We start from the raw sequence: 17,298 nt of genomic DNA, 5'->3' as shown, positions 1-17,298 counted from the left end.
TGTACCTTTTACCTCTTATATTTCTACTTTTTTACTGGAGTCATAAGAATTATGTGTCAGATTTATGACAGAGGCCACAAACTGTCATCATTTTGACCTGCTCTGGTGAATTCTCTGACAGGGTTTGTCAAGTGTGTGGTCTTGGAGCTGGCTTGGAGTTTCTCTGATAGTCTTCATTTTTTTTTCTTTGATTTTACTCTAGAGGTAATTCTATCTTAGGTTTACAATCTGGCCTCTCCTATTAGTATAATTTTATCCAGCACTGTGGGACTTTCCTATTTACTCAAAAAACATTATTTAAATACGGTGTTGAGCAATATGATACCTTTGGCACAGAGTTTTCCAGCCTGAGGAGCAAGTTCTTGATCTTATAATATGGGAGGCTTGGCCTTTATCACTCAAAAGGAATGGAAGAGGCATGGTCAGGGGCCCGCCTGTCTATCAACAGAGTTGCAAGGCTGCTTGGGAATTACACTAGCATTTTTGAGGACATGAGTCTGCCGCAGACTCCTTATAAATACAGCTTGACTCAGCGATTGTGTGACTGATACCCTTGGGACATGAAGTGGATACTGCTCTTTGGGGTCCTTATTGGGCCCAGCATCTGTGGCCGAGAAAAGTTTTTGGGGTAAGTTCCTTGTGGACTTATTATTACTTGTTTAGTTCAGTGATAATGAGAGTCAAATGAATTTGGAAATGAATGGCTGATTGTACTTCAAGCAGTATGGCACTGGGAAGGAAGGCCTGGGATCCTGTCCCAGCTCTGCCCCATGTCAGCCTGGACAAATTATTTCTCTCAGGCTTGATTTTACCTGTGAAATCAGGGGCAGGTGGTCTCCGCAGCCACTCCCCAGTTCCCTAATCTCCTGCCAATTCTTCTTCTTCCTAGTTCTTAACTTGTAAGGTCCGTTCCAGGTATCTCCTACTTTCTTCTGTATTTACAATGACCAAGAATTACCAGAAATTGTTTCAAATGTCTGTCGTGCTTACAGGAAAACCTGAGTCTTAGGCTTTTTGGTTTCACTTCTCCATTAACGTTGCAGGCTTAGTAGTGCTGGTGCTTTCTCATCAATGTCTGGGACATGGAGACTTGATAGGTCTTGCCTAGCCACAGCTATGAAAGTTGACACGCAAGGGGACACCTGTACACCTGTGTACACACATGCTCTGCGTGCTCCACACAGAACGCTCTGTGGGTTGATGAGGAGAGGACATTCGGGAGGTCGGCAAGATAAAAGACGCCATGGTACCCTGCCAGAAGATTGAACTCTAATAACTCATTACTGCATGATGCTTTGCTATTTGCAAAAAGCTTTTGTGCGCATTATCTTTTGGATCACACAACAATTCTGCCAGGCGGTCGTGTTATTTTCCTTAATTTAAACATGAAAAAACTAAGCCTTAGAAAGGTTAAGAAACCCATCCAGGGCCACTTAGCTGGTAAGCAGGGGAGCTAGAACTCTGAATGCAAAACCCATATGTTTTTGCTGTAGCACAAGGTAATCTCCAGATAGAATCCTACATCTCACTGATCTATCTGTATCCATCGGTTTATTCTCTATTATACTATCGGGTTAAGGGGACTTTGGGGTTGTTTATGGAGGTAATTATAGTGGTTCCCCCTTATCTGCAGGGGAACCACTGGAGAGGGGAACCAAGACCCCAGTGGAGCTCTATATATACTAGTTTTTTTTCCTTATGATAAAATTTAATTTATAAATCTGGCACAGGAAGCGATTAACTATAATAACTAATAATAAAATAGAATAGTTGTAACAGTATACTATAATTAAAGTTATGTGAATGTGGTCTCTCTCTCTCTCGCTAAATATCTTATTGTACTGGTCTCACCCTTCTTATGAGATGGTACAGTGCCTACGTGAGGCGATGAAATGAGGTACTCAGAATGGTGTGTAATTTAAAACTTAGGAATTGTTTATTTCTGAAAATTTTCATTTAATATTTTTCACCTCATTGACCTCAGGTTACTGAAACCACGGAAAGCAAAACCGCGGATAAGGGAGAACGACTGTGCTTACATGAGGCTGAGTAGTTTTCCTGGTGATGACGTCTGTTCACACCTGGTCTCGACTGCCAAATAGCTCAAAGGAGTTAGGCGTAGCAGGTGGCCAGGGAAGGCGATTTTTCCACAGGCAGCTCGGCAGTCGGTGTGTAATAACTGCGCTCGCTGCTGTGTGGGCTCACACATGCAGCTGTCAGGCTCCCACTGCAGCTATCCACATGGCTGGCAAATCTTTATTTCTCAGGATACAGACTTCTCTTATAATGCAGCAGGCATCTGGGTTGAGACAGCTTGCCTGAGCCCTGGAGCGCTCGCCACAGGAGTGTACACAGAAGGGCTGTGTGCCTGGGCTAATTACAGATGGTTTTAACCATTAGTGTCATCTTTACCCTTAAATCTGGTCTCATCCCATATCAGGGAACCCAGCAAAGGTGGTCGAATCCTTCCTGGGGTCTGTAGATGTGTCCCAGAAGGTAAAATTTTAGAGTGAGGGGAAGCTGGATTCTGGCATTTAAGAGGCTGGGGAGCCAAGACACAGGTCAGCTTGGAGGGGGTACAGTGCTGATGGAGATGAAGATGATGGTTTCCCCTCAAATTCCCCACTCCTGTCTCCATTGCTTCCATCTGACTCACCTACATCCCAGTCTCTCTCACTCTGCTAAGTGTCTTCTTCCCTGGTCTTCAGCCATCTTAAGGATGGGACAGTGGCCAAGATGCCTAGAGGTGTAGGGCAGGCAGAGAACAGGAAGTTGCAGAACTGGTTGTAGCACCAGCAGTAGCTGGCAGGCATTTAAGAGTTCTGTGAAATCATCTCTCAGTATTTGTGGTGGCTGCTAAGCCTGGCTGGGGATGCAGGGGAGAAGGGTGCAAAGACTAGGCCACTAGGCCTCCCACATGGTACAAGAGGGAGGGAACTCAGCGCCAAGATGACTATTGACTGTCCAGGACATGGGGCAAGTGTGAGAGAGTAAGGGGCATCACCAACTATTGCATAGGCAGCAGCTGGACAGCCCTGGGTATTGGAGAGGGCCAGAGTTAAGAGAGCTATACGAACACCTTTGTGGACTAGGAGCGGTGAGCATGGCAACCTGCGAATCCCATTGTATTTCCCCTCCCAGGCCAATCTTTCGTCAGAACAAGCTTAAGGTCTTTGCATGGATTTCCAGATGGTGAAGACAGGTTGTGTTCAGCCACCGACACTTTGCTTCCAGGTTTTGATGGACTTACGTTCATGAGAATAATGTTCGACAACTCCCCCTCCCCAATTTTAGCACTGCCTGAAGACTGTCCCTAATTTTGCCTCCTCTGGGTAGAGAAAACCTCGTGGGCGATGGGAGTTGTTCCTAAAGTCTGGGTGGGAGATTGCCAGGCAACTAAGGAAAAGGGATAGGTGTCCAGGCCGAGGGAACAGCATAAGCAAAGGCTTAGAAGGGCAAAGCACACGGTGAATTTGGGATTTCCTTGAGTCAAGAGGGTACAGGAGGGAGAGGTGGGGGAGAGACAGATGAGGAAGGACTCGACCCTACACCAACCCTTTGTGGATGTAAAAACGTCCAAACCGGTAGAGAGCAACTGTATTTATAAGAGTTTATTTGAGCCAAACAGACGACATGCTTCACAGAATGACATTTTGCAGTTTCTTTTGTACATTTGGAATTAAGGAGGGAAGGTAAAGAAGGTTACGTGAAGGTGGGGGTTACTGGATAGTTAAAAAGATCATGTCCTCCCCCCTTGAATCAGGGTCTGAAAAAGAGGCATTTCAAAGGTATGTTAACCTAGATGCACGAGAACAATGGAAGGGCTTTGCTTAAGGCAGAAGGTAAACCTTTTATAGGCCTGGGACCTGACGACCTACCATGTCCTGCTCAGTTAGGCATTTATGATCGGATCACCCTGAGAGGTGATTTTTGGCTGGATTTATTACAGAGCCCTTTTTTTGGTCCACATCTTCCACACTGCTTTTCTGAATGCTACAGCTGTCTATCTAACCTCTGTAGCTGGGCTGATTAGGGCATGATGAAGTGGGCTGTGAATTTAATTATCCTCACGGCCAGTGACATTCACCGTGTTCCACTGTCGTGGACTGTGCTCAGGAGTATGGAAGTTCTCTTGTGAGGTTACTACTTTGGGAAAAGTAAAATGAATGTGAATGTGCAACATGATTTTCATACTCCTGAGCTCTTTATTCTTATATTCCTCTTTTTTCTCTTCCTTTTTTTTTTCTCCTCCCCTGCTTCTTTGTGATTGCTCTTGTCAGTGCTGTATTTTACAAATGCCTAATTTGGCCAGTATCAGTGCATAGGCGCTTTCTAGAACACCACTTCTAAGACGTTTTTTTTTTTTCCTGGCGTGTTGGGGGCGGGTTGTGACAGAGCATGAATTTGGCAGATGCACCCTGGTGCTCAGCCAGGAGTAAGGATTTCCCTTCTGTTTTAAACCCTTCCCTTTTTGTGTGAGGCTGCCTGCCTGTGTTCGGGAAATGGCGGTTTGACTCCCCATCTTCCCGAGGCTGCGGTCCAACTCCTGGCAAGCCTGTTGAGTTCAGACTGGGGCCTGCCTGGCTAGTGCTTCTCCACTGCGGCCCCAGGGGCACCATGGATACAGTCAGCTGCCCACTTTCCACGACCCCGTGGAGACCAGACGAGCTGGGAGAAAGTGAACCTTTGGGACGGGCATTTCCTCCAGACCTGCCACCTGCGATGAGAGCAAGTCTTCAGTGGCTCGTGCCTCCTTGGGTCTGGACTAGATCCCTCAGAGATCCCCCCAAAACCTCTCGGAACAAAGTTACACCCTGAGAGTCCATCCGGATTGAGCTGGTTTTCTAATGAGGAGATGCTGATCTGCAACGTGAGGCTGCACGTTTAGTTCCCTGTGACAGAGCCATTTTCTCTGTCAACAGGTCCTTCAGCCCACAGCCCTCTCCAGCAGCTCTTCCTGCATTCATTCGTGTCAAAGGGATGACGCATGTGACAGCGTCGAGTGCGGATTCATTCGGGCTGTCACCTAGCAACGGCTTAATGGCTCCCCTGGCTACTTGAGCCGACTGAAAGCACAAAGGCAGCTTTTCAGGCTCGGCCTTCTCCCACCCACACACAGGACTTCGGGGGCCTCTACCCCTGCCGCTGCCGGGGATGCTAAATAGTGTATACGAAGCGAGTGCAGGACAAATAACAAAGGGGGGCTCGAGACTGGCCGGCTCCCTCTGGCCCTCTCTGGGACCCCTTGGGCGGACTGAATCCCAAATTTAGCCTCAGCACCTTGGCCCTTATCATAATTCAAATTTTTATAGGGTTCTGGAGCTGGATGAGATCAAAAGAGCACCCAGCCTCTCCCCTTTTGCTAAGAGGAAAATAGCTAAGCCTTCAGGGACGGAGAGTCTGTTCTCTTTTCCAGCTCTTTCCAGGATGGACCTTGGGCCAGAGTTTCAGTTCTAGCCCCTGACAGTGAAGAAGTACTTCTTTATGTCTTGAGTTAGCTTTGCGTGTAACTCAGGAACATTCCTTTCTGCGAAGTATATATGTTTTTCATTATAAAGTAATATGACCACATTACAGAAAACAGATACAAGGGAAAAAAAGTCAGTCATCCATAATCCCACGACCCGAACATAAGCACTGTCAGCATTTGCTGTATTTCCGTTGTCTGTTTTTCTTCCAGTGCATCTGCTTTTTCCATACTTGTGATCATGGCATACATACAATTTTGAGTCCTGCTCTTTCACTTAATATTTCCTTTAAAGTTATACCATAAGCACTTTTTCATATTTGCCACGTAGTCTTGTTTTTAATGGCTATACATTATAACCAAAGACTAGACCATTTCCTCTCATTCAGCCCAGTTATGTCTGGGATAGGAGGCTTGGGGTTTATTTGCCAGCCGAAAGCTCACCATTATCTTTTGCTTATTTTTTTTTTTTTTCCCTCCAGGGACCAAGTGTTTAGGATTAACGTCAGAAATGGAGACGAGATCAGCAAACTAAATCAGCTAGTGAATTCAGACAACTTTAAGGTACCTGGTTCTTTCCAGTCCCCCTGGGGATCTTCTAACTTTGGTGGGAAAAGACTTGCATACTGGCGTTATCGCTGAAGAGTTTTTGTGTGTAACCCTGTACTGGTCAACATGCCTTTCCCTTTTTTTTTTTCCTTTTTCGTTTTTTTTCAACATGCCTGTCCGTGGTTGAGAGGGTTGTTGGGGGAAAAGTGCTATAGATCATAGCAGTGCTGTTCTGGGAGACAGGCAGCCTCAGCAGTGAGCTCCATCTCTCTCTCTCTCTGCCGTTGACTTTTTATTTCTTGGGCATTGCTGGGTATTGCCTGCTGGGCAGGCCTGACCAGAAAAAATTATGAAATGGGCAAAGTTTGCCCTTGGGCAGAACCCAGATCCTCAGGGATCACCTTGGCTTTTGGCAGTTGTTCTAGAAAAATGAGCTCATTGTGCTTTTTACCTGAACTGTCCTTTAACCTGGTTTTATTTCTGTTCTCTTCAGCTCAATGTCTGGAAATCTTCCTCTACCTTCGGTCTTCCTGTGGATGTCCTGGTCCCATCTGTCAGTCTGCAACCAGTCAAATTCTTCCTGAAGTCCCAGGGCTTAGAGTACTCAGTGATAATTGAAGACCTACAGGTGGGTAGGCCAAGGCCCCTCACTGCTCTTGCACAGGGCAAAGCAACAGGTGTGGACCTGAGACATTTCTAAGTTCTGGTCTATCCTCCATTTTCCAGATGAAGACATTGAGGTATATGGAAGTAAAGTTCAATGATTTGTTAGAGCAGGTTGTAATAGAAAAGGCATACAGCGGGTAGGGACCAGATAGATCTGGATCCAAATCCTGATTTTGCTAACTACAAGCTATGTGACTTTGGACGAACTTTTAACCCCTTGAGCCTCTGTTTCTTCATGAGTAAAATGGTAATAGTGATATGTACTTCATATGATTTATTGAAAAGAGTAGGTGATTAAGTGTATGTAAAATGTCTTACAGTGCCTGGTGTGTCAGAGATGCCCACAAGTATTAAGTCGCTCTCCCTTTTCTTATTTGAAGAATAGAGGAGGGGTGGAGGTTGTAGACCGGTTATGAAAAGCATCCTTTGAGAAAGGGAGAATATCACCAACAGCCCCCAGCAGAGGGAACATCACCACCCAAGCCAGCCACCATCTCACGACCTGCATTTGAACAGCAGAACGGTGTCTGGCTCACGCTCTCTTTTTTACCGAGGTGGGTTATAGACTAATTGGTGATTTGGCCCGGGAGTTTCCTGATGGCGTGAGCAGCTGTGAGCTTATTAATCATCCTCACATGTCATAGACATCTGCCAGGAACCTTCAAAGTATGAGTGGTTATAAGAATTTCTTTGTTTCTGAATGGTTTCCCAAGCTGTGTATTTCAGAGGCACTGGATACCAGATGCAGGCTGATGTCTAGAGAATTCATAGTATAGAATAACCAAATAGCACATATGTTGCTTCCAGGGAGTAAGTGGGTTTTGAATGGGGTGATGTACGTTGGGCGCCAAGGAGTACGACTTTATAGATATGTGGAAGGAATCTGACCCTCATTTACACCTTGACATTTGTACTGTTTGATATGTGTGCCGAGGGTGCCGCCATCTTGGCTGGTTGATGTGCCTAGATATGGGGGAAGTAACATGAACCTCCACCTCCAACGGACCACTTCCCAATGTTGCCGTGTATGTTTTAGGCCCTTTTAGATAAAGAAGATGAAGACATGCAACACAATGAAGGGCAAGAACGGAGCAGTAATAACTTCAACTATGGGGCCTATCATTCCTTGGAAGCTGTAAGTGTTTCCGAACAGGTTAAGATCAAGATCATCGGCCTCCTGGATTTTGTAACCTCGTTCCTTACTTCCAGGGGGCATCAGTCCCTAGCGTAATATCCTTTCACTGAGGGGCTAAAATGTGTACACTCGGATTCCTTTCTAATTCTTGGATTGTTTAACTCCCACCACACCTAAGAGCATAGTGAAACACAGACTGGATATTTTCTCCCACATGTATGCTTTTCTCAAGCAACCCCTTAAAGGAAGCCATTAAATAAATGCAATCATTTCCAGTGCTTGTAATTCAGCCTTCTTACACCCAGGTTAAAATGTTACTTATTCCAGGCAAGTAGACAAGTGGTTATTTCAAGGTTAACTAAGTATTTCCACTCATTTATTATGACTACTTATAATGTATATTTGTGCCATAATGCATTTTGGTGCTGTGTTTAGTTAGAAACCGCTTTATACAGATGACTGACTTTCAAGGTAAGCCAATCCTTCAAATGAAAAACTTAGAGCAGAATAATTTAATGTGATATTGGAACTTGAGGAATCAAGAGAGAACTAATAGAACAGAATTGCATCACGTACAATACAGTTCTCTTCTGTCCCTCAATGTCTTTTTCGTTAGTCTGGAAACTGCTAGTTTAGGAATACGCCTCAAATCTTAATTGCTATTCTCCTTCCTATACTCAACACACATTGTTCTTTATGTCTAAAGATGGTGTTCCTGGCATGCTTTTCATGAGGCATACACTTGGAGTTGTTTTCCTTCTGGATGAGAGATTATTTCAAAGGCTAGTTCCACTTCTTTCCCATGGCTGTCAGTAGCTTTGTTTATTACGTGCACTTCCAACTGCACTGCCCCTTGATCTCCATTGTGGCCACTGACACACATCTGCAAAACAGCTGGGTAGAGTTAGTAGTTCAGACCAGGGCCATGGACAAAAGTGAAGCTCAGGGGGCCAAACAGGGGTCAAACCCATGACGTCAACTTCATTAACACCAGGCACTCCCCAGCTGAGCTAACCAGTTGCAAATGTCACCCAAGACCCCGGAAACCATCCCCTTACCTGCCTGCTGTGGGAACCTCACTCTCATATCCACCGGCTTTTGGCTTTCATGTTCTGGCTTTCGGTGCCATTGCCATCTGGTTTACAGCTATCTTTTGTTCCCTGTGAGGCCTTTTGCTGTGGATCTGTGTACCATCTCCCTCCTGGCTTGATCATATTCAGTTCTTTCTAAAAACAGCTTTTAAGAGCTCATATCCTACAACAGCTCAGGCTTCTTAGGTCTCTCGTGGGAATTTCACGTTGTCTTTGCCAGGCTTTCGAGGATCAGACCCTTTTTGTGTGTTGTTGTGGTCTCTGTTATTTTTGTTGGTTTCTCAGATGAGTTTTCCCCTGATGTTGGCAGTGTGATTTTGGACCCTCATCTGGACTCAGCTTTGTGTTTTAACATTTCCTGGGTGACTCTCTTTCCTCTCATGACTCAAGGCAGGCATCCGGCTTTTGCTCCACTTTCTAGGGTCAGTGGGTAGAGTTTCTGGGCCTTCCTCATGGCTCAATTGACAATTCCTAGCTCTCAGGTTCCAGCTTCTTGCCCCACTCTGAGTCCTGCACCCTCTACTCCTGCCCTTGGTTTGCTGTAAACCCTCAGCACCTAAGGCAGATATCTGGTCCTGGCTTCCATCTTCTGCCCTCTACTCTGCTAGCTAGTTCCCTCTTCACTTCTGGCATCTGCAGTATCCCCTTGTTTTGGATTTTAACTTGGCCGTGAATCATTTTGTCTGGCTTGCCTATATATTTGGAAGATGGTTTCTTGCTTCTGTCTGCCTTGTTGACTGCAACTCTGATAAACCCTTTAAGCTTGATTTTATTCTATATATTGATTGCCCATTTTTCTCTTCTGGAAAACTCCTTCCAGTTTGAAGGTCTAAATGTAAATTTGTTTATTTCCTTCTTTTGACCCTCAAAAGGTTTGAGCAAAAGATAGATGAACTCTATTTGAAATCAAACTTTCTTCTTTTAACTGAAAGCAAATGGAAGCATTCGTAGCCTTGATTCATGACAGCTCTTTACTTGTTCTCTTAAAGACTTTAGAGGAATTATCTCCAAAGTGGGCTACTGTATTGCAGGGTATAAGCAAGATGGTCGCCTGGGAAGGAGGAAGAGACTATTACAACTTCTATTTATGTTTCTATGTATATTTATATTTATTATTAAAGCAGCCATTGTATTTCTATTTTTTTGTTTTATAATGTACATAATATATTTGTGTGATGATATGTATATATACACACACACATACATAGTGCATGCTGATTTTTTTTTTAACTGATGGAGAAAGAGATCAAAAAAGTTTGGAGAGCACTGTTTCAAGAACCTTGGCTAAATGAGTCTGTTGCTAATTTTCCAGTCTAGTATGGTGCCGAGGGCCACACTTAGTGGACTATAATTATGTGGATAGATAAAATGTGTTATTCTCTAGAAAACTGTAGAAAAGGACCCTTTAGATAGCTCTTCAAGAATAAGCATTCCATGCTGATCATATTGTCAACCTCAAGGTTAGGGGGCTGGAAGAAATCATTAAACTCAGCAACATAAAGTTCACAGATACCTACCTAGAGCTGAACAGATTTTAAAAATGCCCCTGAGTTCACTTTTTCATGTTTCAGATTTACCGTGAGATGGACAGCATTGCCGGAGATTTTCCTGATTTGGTGAGCAGGGTGAAGATTGGACATTCGTTTGAAAACCGGTCCATGTATGTGCTGAAGGTAAGGCCCGTGCTCTTTGAAGGGCCTGACTGGACACGGGCTCCTGGTTCCTTGTGTCCAAGACCCGGCTATCAGAGTTCTGTTGGGGACAGCTTTTTAAGGCCTCCTTGACTTAAGGGAGGAGCTTGAGGTGGGGAGACATTTACCAGGGTTCGAATTTGGTCTGTCAGAAGGTCCCCTACTCACACATCCCGTTCCAAGTTTTGACCGAAAGGCAGGATTAAGGAAGTGCGTGCGGGGCGAGTGGGGGATGGTTAGCATTCCAGAAAGCTCTCAGATAGGCCATAGTCTTTTGCCTTTATGCCCACCTTCTGTAAATAGCAAGACAAATTGGAATAGTTCTACAAATTCTATCCTGCTTTTAGGGGTACTTATTAGAAAAGCAATCTAGGAAACTAATTTTGGAGCTGATGTAATTTTAAGCCCAGCCTATGGTCCTTGGCTGCACAAAGCTTAATTTCCAGATATTTTTAACAGATTCAGGTCTATATTGGCAAAGGAGGTAGAGAATTTATGGCAGTGACATAAATTACATAAATAATCCAGTCAAATGAATAAAGGGGCATTTGGAGATATGATCCGTAGTATAACTGATGATGCTACGTATTTGTCAAACGCTTATCTTCATATAAGCACTAAAGAACCCGGGCTCATGGCAGTGGTTAAATTACCAGTGGGAGGAGACCTGCTACTGAGCTGCTTGCTCTAAAATAATCTTCATAAATTTAGATTATTTGCCAATCTGATAGAGACCCTGGCTTCATTAGCACCAAGCTGTGACCGAGGCCCCTCCGCCAAACCTCCACTAAAAGTCAGGAGCCAGAATCCATTTAATGCCATTTACAAAGAGCTGTAGTGAACCCCCTCTTCCTTTTTTTAAAACTGAATTCGTTTATTGCATCAACTAGAACAGGCTGGTTCATGCACTCTGGTCTCTCTCTGTTGGGATACCATTTGAGGTTTTTCAAGAGACATAATATTATCTCTAATCACACTGGCATTATCATTCACAATAGCAATTGTTTCCCCTTCCCATTTGCTTCCAACCCTGGAACAGCTCAAGCTGCCCGGCAGCCAACCAATTAAGCTCCCTGGTCACGGATAAACCCGATAAATAGATGGCGCCCTCAGGAACATTTGGTTTCTGAATTGTCTTAAATGGATTAAATGAATGGGGGCGATCTGGGGAGAGGAAAAGTGAGCAGCACTGGGGGCAGCAGGGGCATTTTCTGGTCTCTTTTTCCTTCCACAGTTCAGCAGTGGAAAAGGCAGTCACCGGCCGGCCATTTGGCTGAATGCGGGAATCCATTCCCGGGAGTGGGTCTCACAGGCCACGGCGATCTGGACCGCGAGGAAGGTCATGTCGCCTGGTATTAGGCGAGAATTCTGGTGGGCCTGGGGTGCCCCTGCAGCCTCCCACGAGGCTGAGCCCAGGGAATGAAGTGGAAAGGTGCTCTGCACAGGCACAGTAGGCTGGGGGCCTTTCATTTCGGAGAAGCAAAAGGTCAGAGTCCCTTGGTCAAGCCACTGTGGCTAAATGATGAAGTGCATTTATGACCATGAGCCGTAGAGGTGGCCCTGAAACGCTGACGCATAGCCCAGCAGAAAGGGAGCAGAGCCTCGTCAGCATCAAAACTCAGATGAACTTTGCCTTCCATCCCTTATGAGCCCCCAGGCCCTTGGGGAACTCATGCCGTCTCCATATCCCTCTGGAAAGCCTGCTTTAAGCCAGTGCTGGGCGGGGGGGAAGGGGTGGTGAGTGTATTGGATTCCTCTTCCCTACCCCTGGCATGGGGGCTCAGATTCCTAATAACTGTTATGATGTGTGGCTCTCCCCTCCCCTGTTCCCACCCCCTGGAAGGAATGAACAAACCAGGCAGCTCAGGACTCATTACTGTTGATGTCATCATGCAGCCATGTTCCCTCAGGTTTTCAAGTGCTCCCAGGGCTTTGCAGAGAGCTGTGTCTCTGATGGTGGCAGGGAGGCTGCAGAGGGTGGATGCTGTTCCAGGACCTGGGCTTCTGGGGGAGGTACATGGGCTTAGACCTAACACTCCAGCCTGAAATGGCATAGCTGACAAACTCGTTGTCTCTGCTTAGATTGTATCTGATTACGGGAAGGATCCAGCCATCACCTCCATCTTGGAGAAAATGGATATTTTCTTGTTGCCTGTGGCCAATCCTGATGGATATGTATACACGCACACTCAAGTGAGTAATACCAAATGGGCTGTTTGGAGTTGAGACTTGTTTGTTGAATTCCTTCCTTTGCCACTAAATAGTTCTATGACCTTGGAGAAAACTTTTACAAATGTGCATGTTATGAGCTTCCTTGGGGTCTCATTTTCCAGTCATTCTCTGAGCTGAGAATCACCAGGGAATATTTTTTCTTAGAGAGAACAGTCTAATGAACTCCCTATCATGGTTCTTGAACAATTATTAACACTTTACCAATCTTCTTTTCATTTCTTTCCCTCCCACACATCTTTTTCTGACGTATTTTAAAGCAAATCCCAGACGTCAGGTTATTTCACCCAAAACTTCTTTAATATGTATCTCTAGCTGATGTAATTAAAACGAAGAAACAAACACCACACCACTATCGCCTTTAAAAAGTAGTGGAAGCTCTTTAAGCCAATTTGTTGAAATCAGGATCCAAAAAGATCTGTATCTTTATGTGATTGTTTATGGCTCTGCAGGCTTTTTTATTCTATAACAGTTACCCTCACACACATATTTTAAAAATGTCATTCATTTGTTGAAGACAAGTAAATTGTCCTGTAGAATGTCTCATATTCTGAATTTGGCTGATGGTTTCTTTGTTGTGCCATTTAATTTGTTCTCTTATCTGCATATTTCCTGTGCACTGGTGGTCAGATCTAGAGGCTTGTTTGGATTCAGGTTAATTTTTTAGGTAAGAATGTGATAGTCGTGCACTTCTTATCCCATCAGTGATCATTCAGGTGCATAATGTTCGTTTGTCCCACTTTTACCAAAGCCAAAACTTATTCACTGGGTTCTGGTGGTATTGGCCTGGTTCTTGGCATTATAAAGTTCTCATCAGGGCATTTTGAGAGAGTCTTTCTCTTAGAGCCAGAAGGGCTAAGCCTCCTCTCTCTGGGCTGAGAGGACGAGCACCCCAATGATCCTTCAGGCAGAACTGAGAGCAGCTCACCCCATCCATGGTATCCATCTCCATCACTGGCCTCCAAAGAAAACTTTCACCTCTCTTGTGCCCTGACCATCTCTGGATGTTTGTTCCTTCGTTGGTGGATTTTTTAGAACCGACTTTGGAGGAAGACACGGTCCCTAAATCCTGGAAGTTCCTGCATTGGTGTTGATCCAAATAGAAACTGGAATGCTGGTTTTTCAGGTAGGTTGTGGAGATGGTTTTCAAATCCTGCTACCTCTGGGTTGCCTGGCCCACAGGGATCAGGGCTGGTAGAGAGCCATTCCCAGGCTGGCTCCACTGCTGATGCACCAAGAGACTTGGGTGAATCCCTTACAACCTCCGTGTCTCGTTATTTAAATAATTTTTTTTTCTTTTCTAATTTTGAAAAGGAGTGACTCAGCAATTTCTGTCCTTCTTAGAGAACGCTAACATTTTAAAAGCCATCCTAGTCTTAGATACACAGATCCATGCCTCTTCCTTATACCCTGAGCACCCCAGCTTGTCCTGGACAAGTCACTGGGTGGGTGCAAGGGCTCCTGGTGGCAACTCAGAAGAGAGCAGTTAGCATCATTACTGTGACAGGCAAGATCTTGTCCTAAGAACTGAATGCCAGCAGGTTGCCCTTAGGTGTGTAAATACTCTCCGTGGCTCTTAGATGTCATGGAAGGAGAATGAGAACTACTGAGACCCGGGTTCTAAGTTCCCACTATTTAAAAATCATCCCCACAATAATGCCAACTGTATGTCAGGTGCTTTCCCATATATTATTTATTCTTCTGACCTAGAGAGTGAATTTTATTATCTGTAATGAGACGATCGAAGCTCAGAGACAATGGTTAAGAGTTAGGATCTAAACTTACCTTGCAATTCCAATCCAAATAATTCTCTTTCACTGTTCCACAGCTGTACTGATGTTTTGTTCTAAATGTACTTCTTTTACTTGCATAGAAATACCACATTAGCCGTTGGGGTGAAAATAATGTCACTGTGGGAAAGGAGCCGATACAAATGTGGGAACCGAGGACATCAAAGTTGGGTCAGATATTCCACAGCTGGGGTGGTTTCACATACACACCAGACACCTCAGGGAGCTATACTGTGAAGTAATATTGAAGACAATATTTCTAAACACCTGTCAAATAATCAAGAGATTTTAGCCGCAACAATAGATTATTTTTGGCAGTGCTTGGCCATTAAGATTCGAACCAAGAGAATGAGTTGACACCAGAATAGATGGAGTCATTTTCATTATTAATTGGTATTCATATGAATTATCTAGAGTACTTATTAATTACATCTCATTGTCAAGTATGATATTAATTATTTATGACAACTGTTAGTGATACAATACAAGGTCAACTCTACCCTTTTGAAGGAATCCTGCCAGTTTTCCTCTTCAGTTGTGGCAGATCCAACACCCCAACTTTCCACTTCTGCGCCCTCCCCTCAATACACACACCTGGACCAGGTTCTTAGGGGCATCTAGTAGTGGCATGCCCATTGCCTCTACCTTCTGCCCCGCTTCTGGGTTGAGGGTTCTTCATTTCTGTTTTCTTAGCCTATGGATTAATGTTTTCTGTTTGGGCCACCCACCACAGCAAAGGGAGCCAGTGACAACCCTTGCTCTGAAGTGTACCATGGACCACATGCCAATTCGGAAGTGGAGGTGAAATCGGTGGTAGATTTCATTCAAGAGCATGGGAATTTCAAATGCTTCATTGACCTGCATAGCTACTCACAGCTGCTGATGTATCCGTATGGGTACACGAACAAAAAGGCCTCGGATGCTGATGAACTGGTTAGTGACAGGCTGCCTCCCATCTGGCCCCAGGCCTGCTGCCAAGCTGGTTCTAAAGTTTTATAGGGAAAGTCCAGGAGCCTAGGGTTGTTTCATTAAGGGCCCAGTCTTCTCTCCCTGACCTTTGGGATGTGCTGTCCAGCCTGTTGGGAAAAGGAAGAAGACAGTGTCCTTATTTCTGTGTTTGCTGTGCATTCCAAGAATTACACCTGATCCCTGCCTTTCCTTCTCACTTATTTCTCTGACCAAGACGTGTGGCAGACCCACTGCTTGCCAAGAGCTGAGGGTGACATTGTGTTGGGCGACGGGGAGGTGTGCCTCACTCCAGTTAAAGTAGTGTTTAAGTAGGGTGTAGGCCACAGCTTAGGGGTGCTCTGTGTCACCTGTGAGCAGGCACTAAGAGTGGACTGACTGGAGCTAGGCTGGCATCTGTAGAGTGACAGCAAGCATCTCCCTATGTGCTGGTTGGCTTGACCGTGCCCCTCTTCCCAGGGCCACAGCTAGCCCATAAACCTCCTGAGAGATGCAGGGCTCATGGCTAGGTGTGGACGGGACTCTGGTCTCAGGTAGACACTCTGCATAGGACACCTCTGTATATGGTAGCCTCCACCTCCACTCTGGAAATGCCCAACTCTTAGAAGGTTTTCTCTTGAACACACATGGCCTTCCCTTGTGTTCACGAATGTGATGCCCCTTCCCTTGGCGCTGGTGAAGATGGTAGTACCTTTACCAGATTCCTAGCGGGCTGGTGAGCAGCGCTCCGGATCTTCGGAGAGCTTGGCTGCAGCTCCTCCGGTTTGAGTGTGTGACATGCATGCTTTCAGAGCACATATTCGTCATCTTCCACCGGTCTCTGGAAGTAAAAACTGGGCTGGGGTGTGGTGGGAGGAGGAGTTGGAGGAACCATGCCGTTCCCCTCAGTTTGTGGTCAGGCCTCGGCTTCAGTTGGATGGGAAAGAAGAAGAGGACAGAAGAGAAAATCGGGGTAGGGGCCGAGACTCTCTCAAACCATTGCAGTGCAGAATGGCTGAGGAATGTCAGCTGCAGGCCCCATTCTCACTCTGCCGATTCCCCCCCAGGACGAGGTGGCCAGACGTGCGGCCGAAGCTCTGGCTTCCCTGTCGGGCACTCAGTACCATGTGGGTTCTATCTTCACCACTGTCTGTAAGTACTCACTGTATTTATTCGTTATTTAGAAAAGGCTTTGAGAGGGAACTTGAAATGGAGCAGGAGAAGAGCTGCAAGTTACTACGCTTCAGTCTGATTGTTTTTGTTGTTAGTAACAGACCAAAGGTATGTCACACCTGTGCAGGAATAGCTGTTGCAGGCAGTCACCTTCATCAACATCACCACCATGGTCATGCTATTTATCATGTGCCCATGATGTATTAAGTCCTGTCAGTATCGGTTGAGTCTGCGTTCCTTATCTTCCATTAAAGATTCCGACATCGTGTGTTAAAAAGCTCATCATTCCACTTTTCAAAACCCACCTTTGGATTGGCAGACTGAGGTGGTGGTAGTGGGGTGGGCGAGACTCCCTCCCCTTGCTGTCCGAAATGAACACGTTAGAGCTGGGAGCTGGGTTAGGGGGCTGGCGGGGCAATGTTTGGCATCAAGCCAAAAAAAGAAAAAAAACAAAAACAAAACAATTCTACTAAGACCCCAAACCTGAAGATGGTCTTGAGCCTCATCATTCACAACTTCCACTTTATTTTGAGGAAATACCTTTGTTTTGGTCTCAGTGTGA

General features: G+C 45.3%; 1 protein-coding gene across 2 annotated transcripts in view; it reads left to right on the top strand.

Annotated features, from left to right (window-relative positions):
* Window positions 1-513: 513 nt before the first annotated feature.
* The window catches only part of CPA4 (carboxypeptidase A4), a 21,154-nt gene continuing 4,369 nt past the window's right edge, over window positions 514-17,298 (top strand). Inside the window, exons 1-10 of one of the 2 annotated variants that reach the window (XM_006910517.1) lie at window positions 514-628; window positions 5,950-6,031; window positions 6,510-6,644; window positions 7,719-7,817; window positions 10,480-10,581; window positions 11,834-11,938; window positions 12,682-12,792; window positions 13,864-13,954; window positions 15,352-15,551; window positions 16,631-16,715. In XM_006910517.1, coding sequence (XP_006910579.1) covers window positions 561-628; window positions 5,950-6,031; window positions 6,510-6,644; window positions 7,719-7,817; window positions 10,480-10,581; window positions 11,834-11,938; window positions 12,682-12,792; window positions 13,864-13,954; window positions 15,352-15,551; window positions 16,631-16,715 — 1,078 coding nt within the window. In that variant the 5' untranslated portion in view covers window positions 514-560. The remainder of the gene's footprint in view (window positions 629-5,949; window positions 6,032-6,509; window positions 6,645-7,718; window positions 7,818-10,479; window positions 10,582-11,833; window positions 11,939-12,681; window positions 12,793-13,863; window positions 13,955-15,351; window positions 15,552-16,630; window positions 16,716-17,298) is intronic. The other variant, XM_006910518.1, reaches the window with a different exon arrangement.

Source organism: Pteropus alecto, unplaced genomic scaffold (genome assembly GCF_000325575.1).
Source record: "Pteropus alecto unplaced genomic scaffold, ASM32557v1 scaffold22, whole genome shotgun sequence".
Taxonomy (NCBI): Eukaryota; Metazoa; Chordata; class Mammalia; order Chiroptera; family Pteropodidae; genus Pteropus; species Pteropus alecto.
Note: the sequence above shows the minus strand (reverse complement) of the source record. Positions and strands in the feature narration are given on the sequence as shown.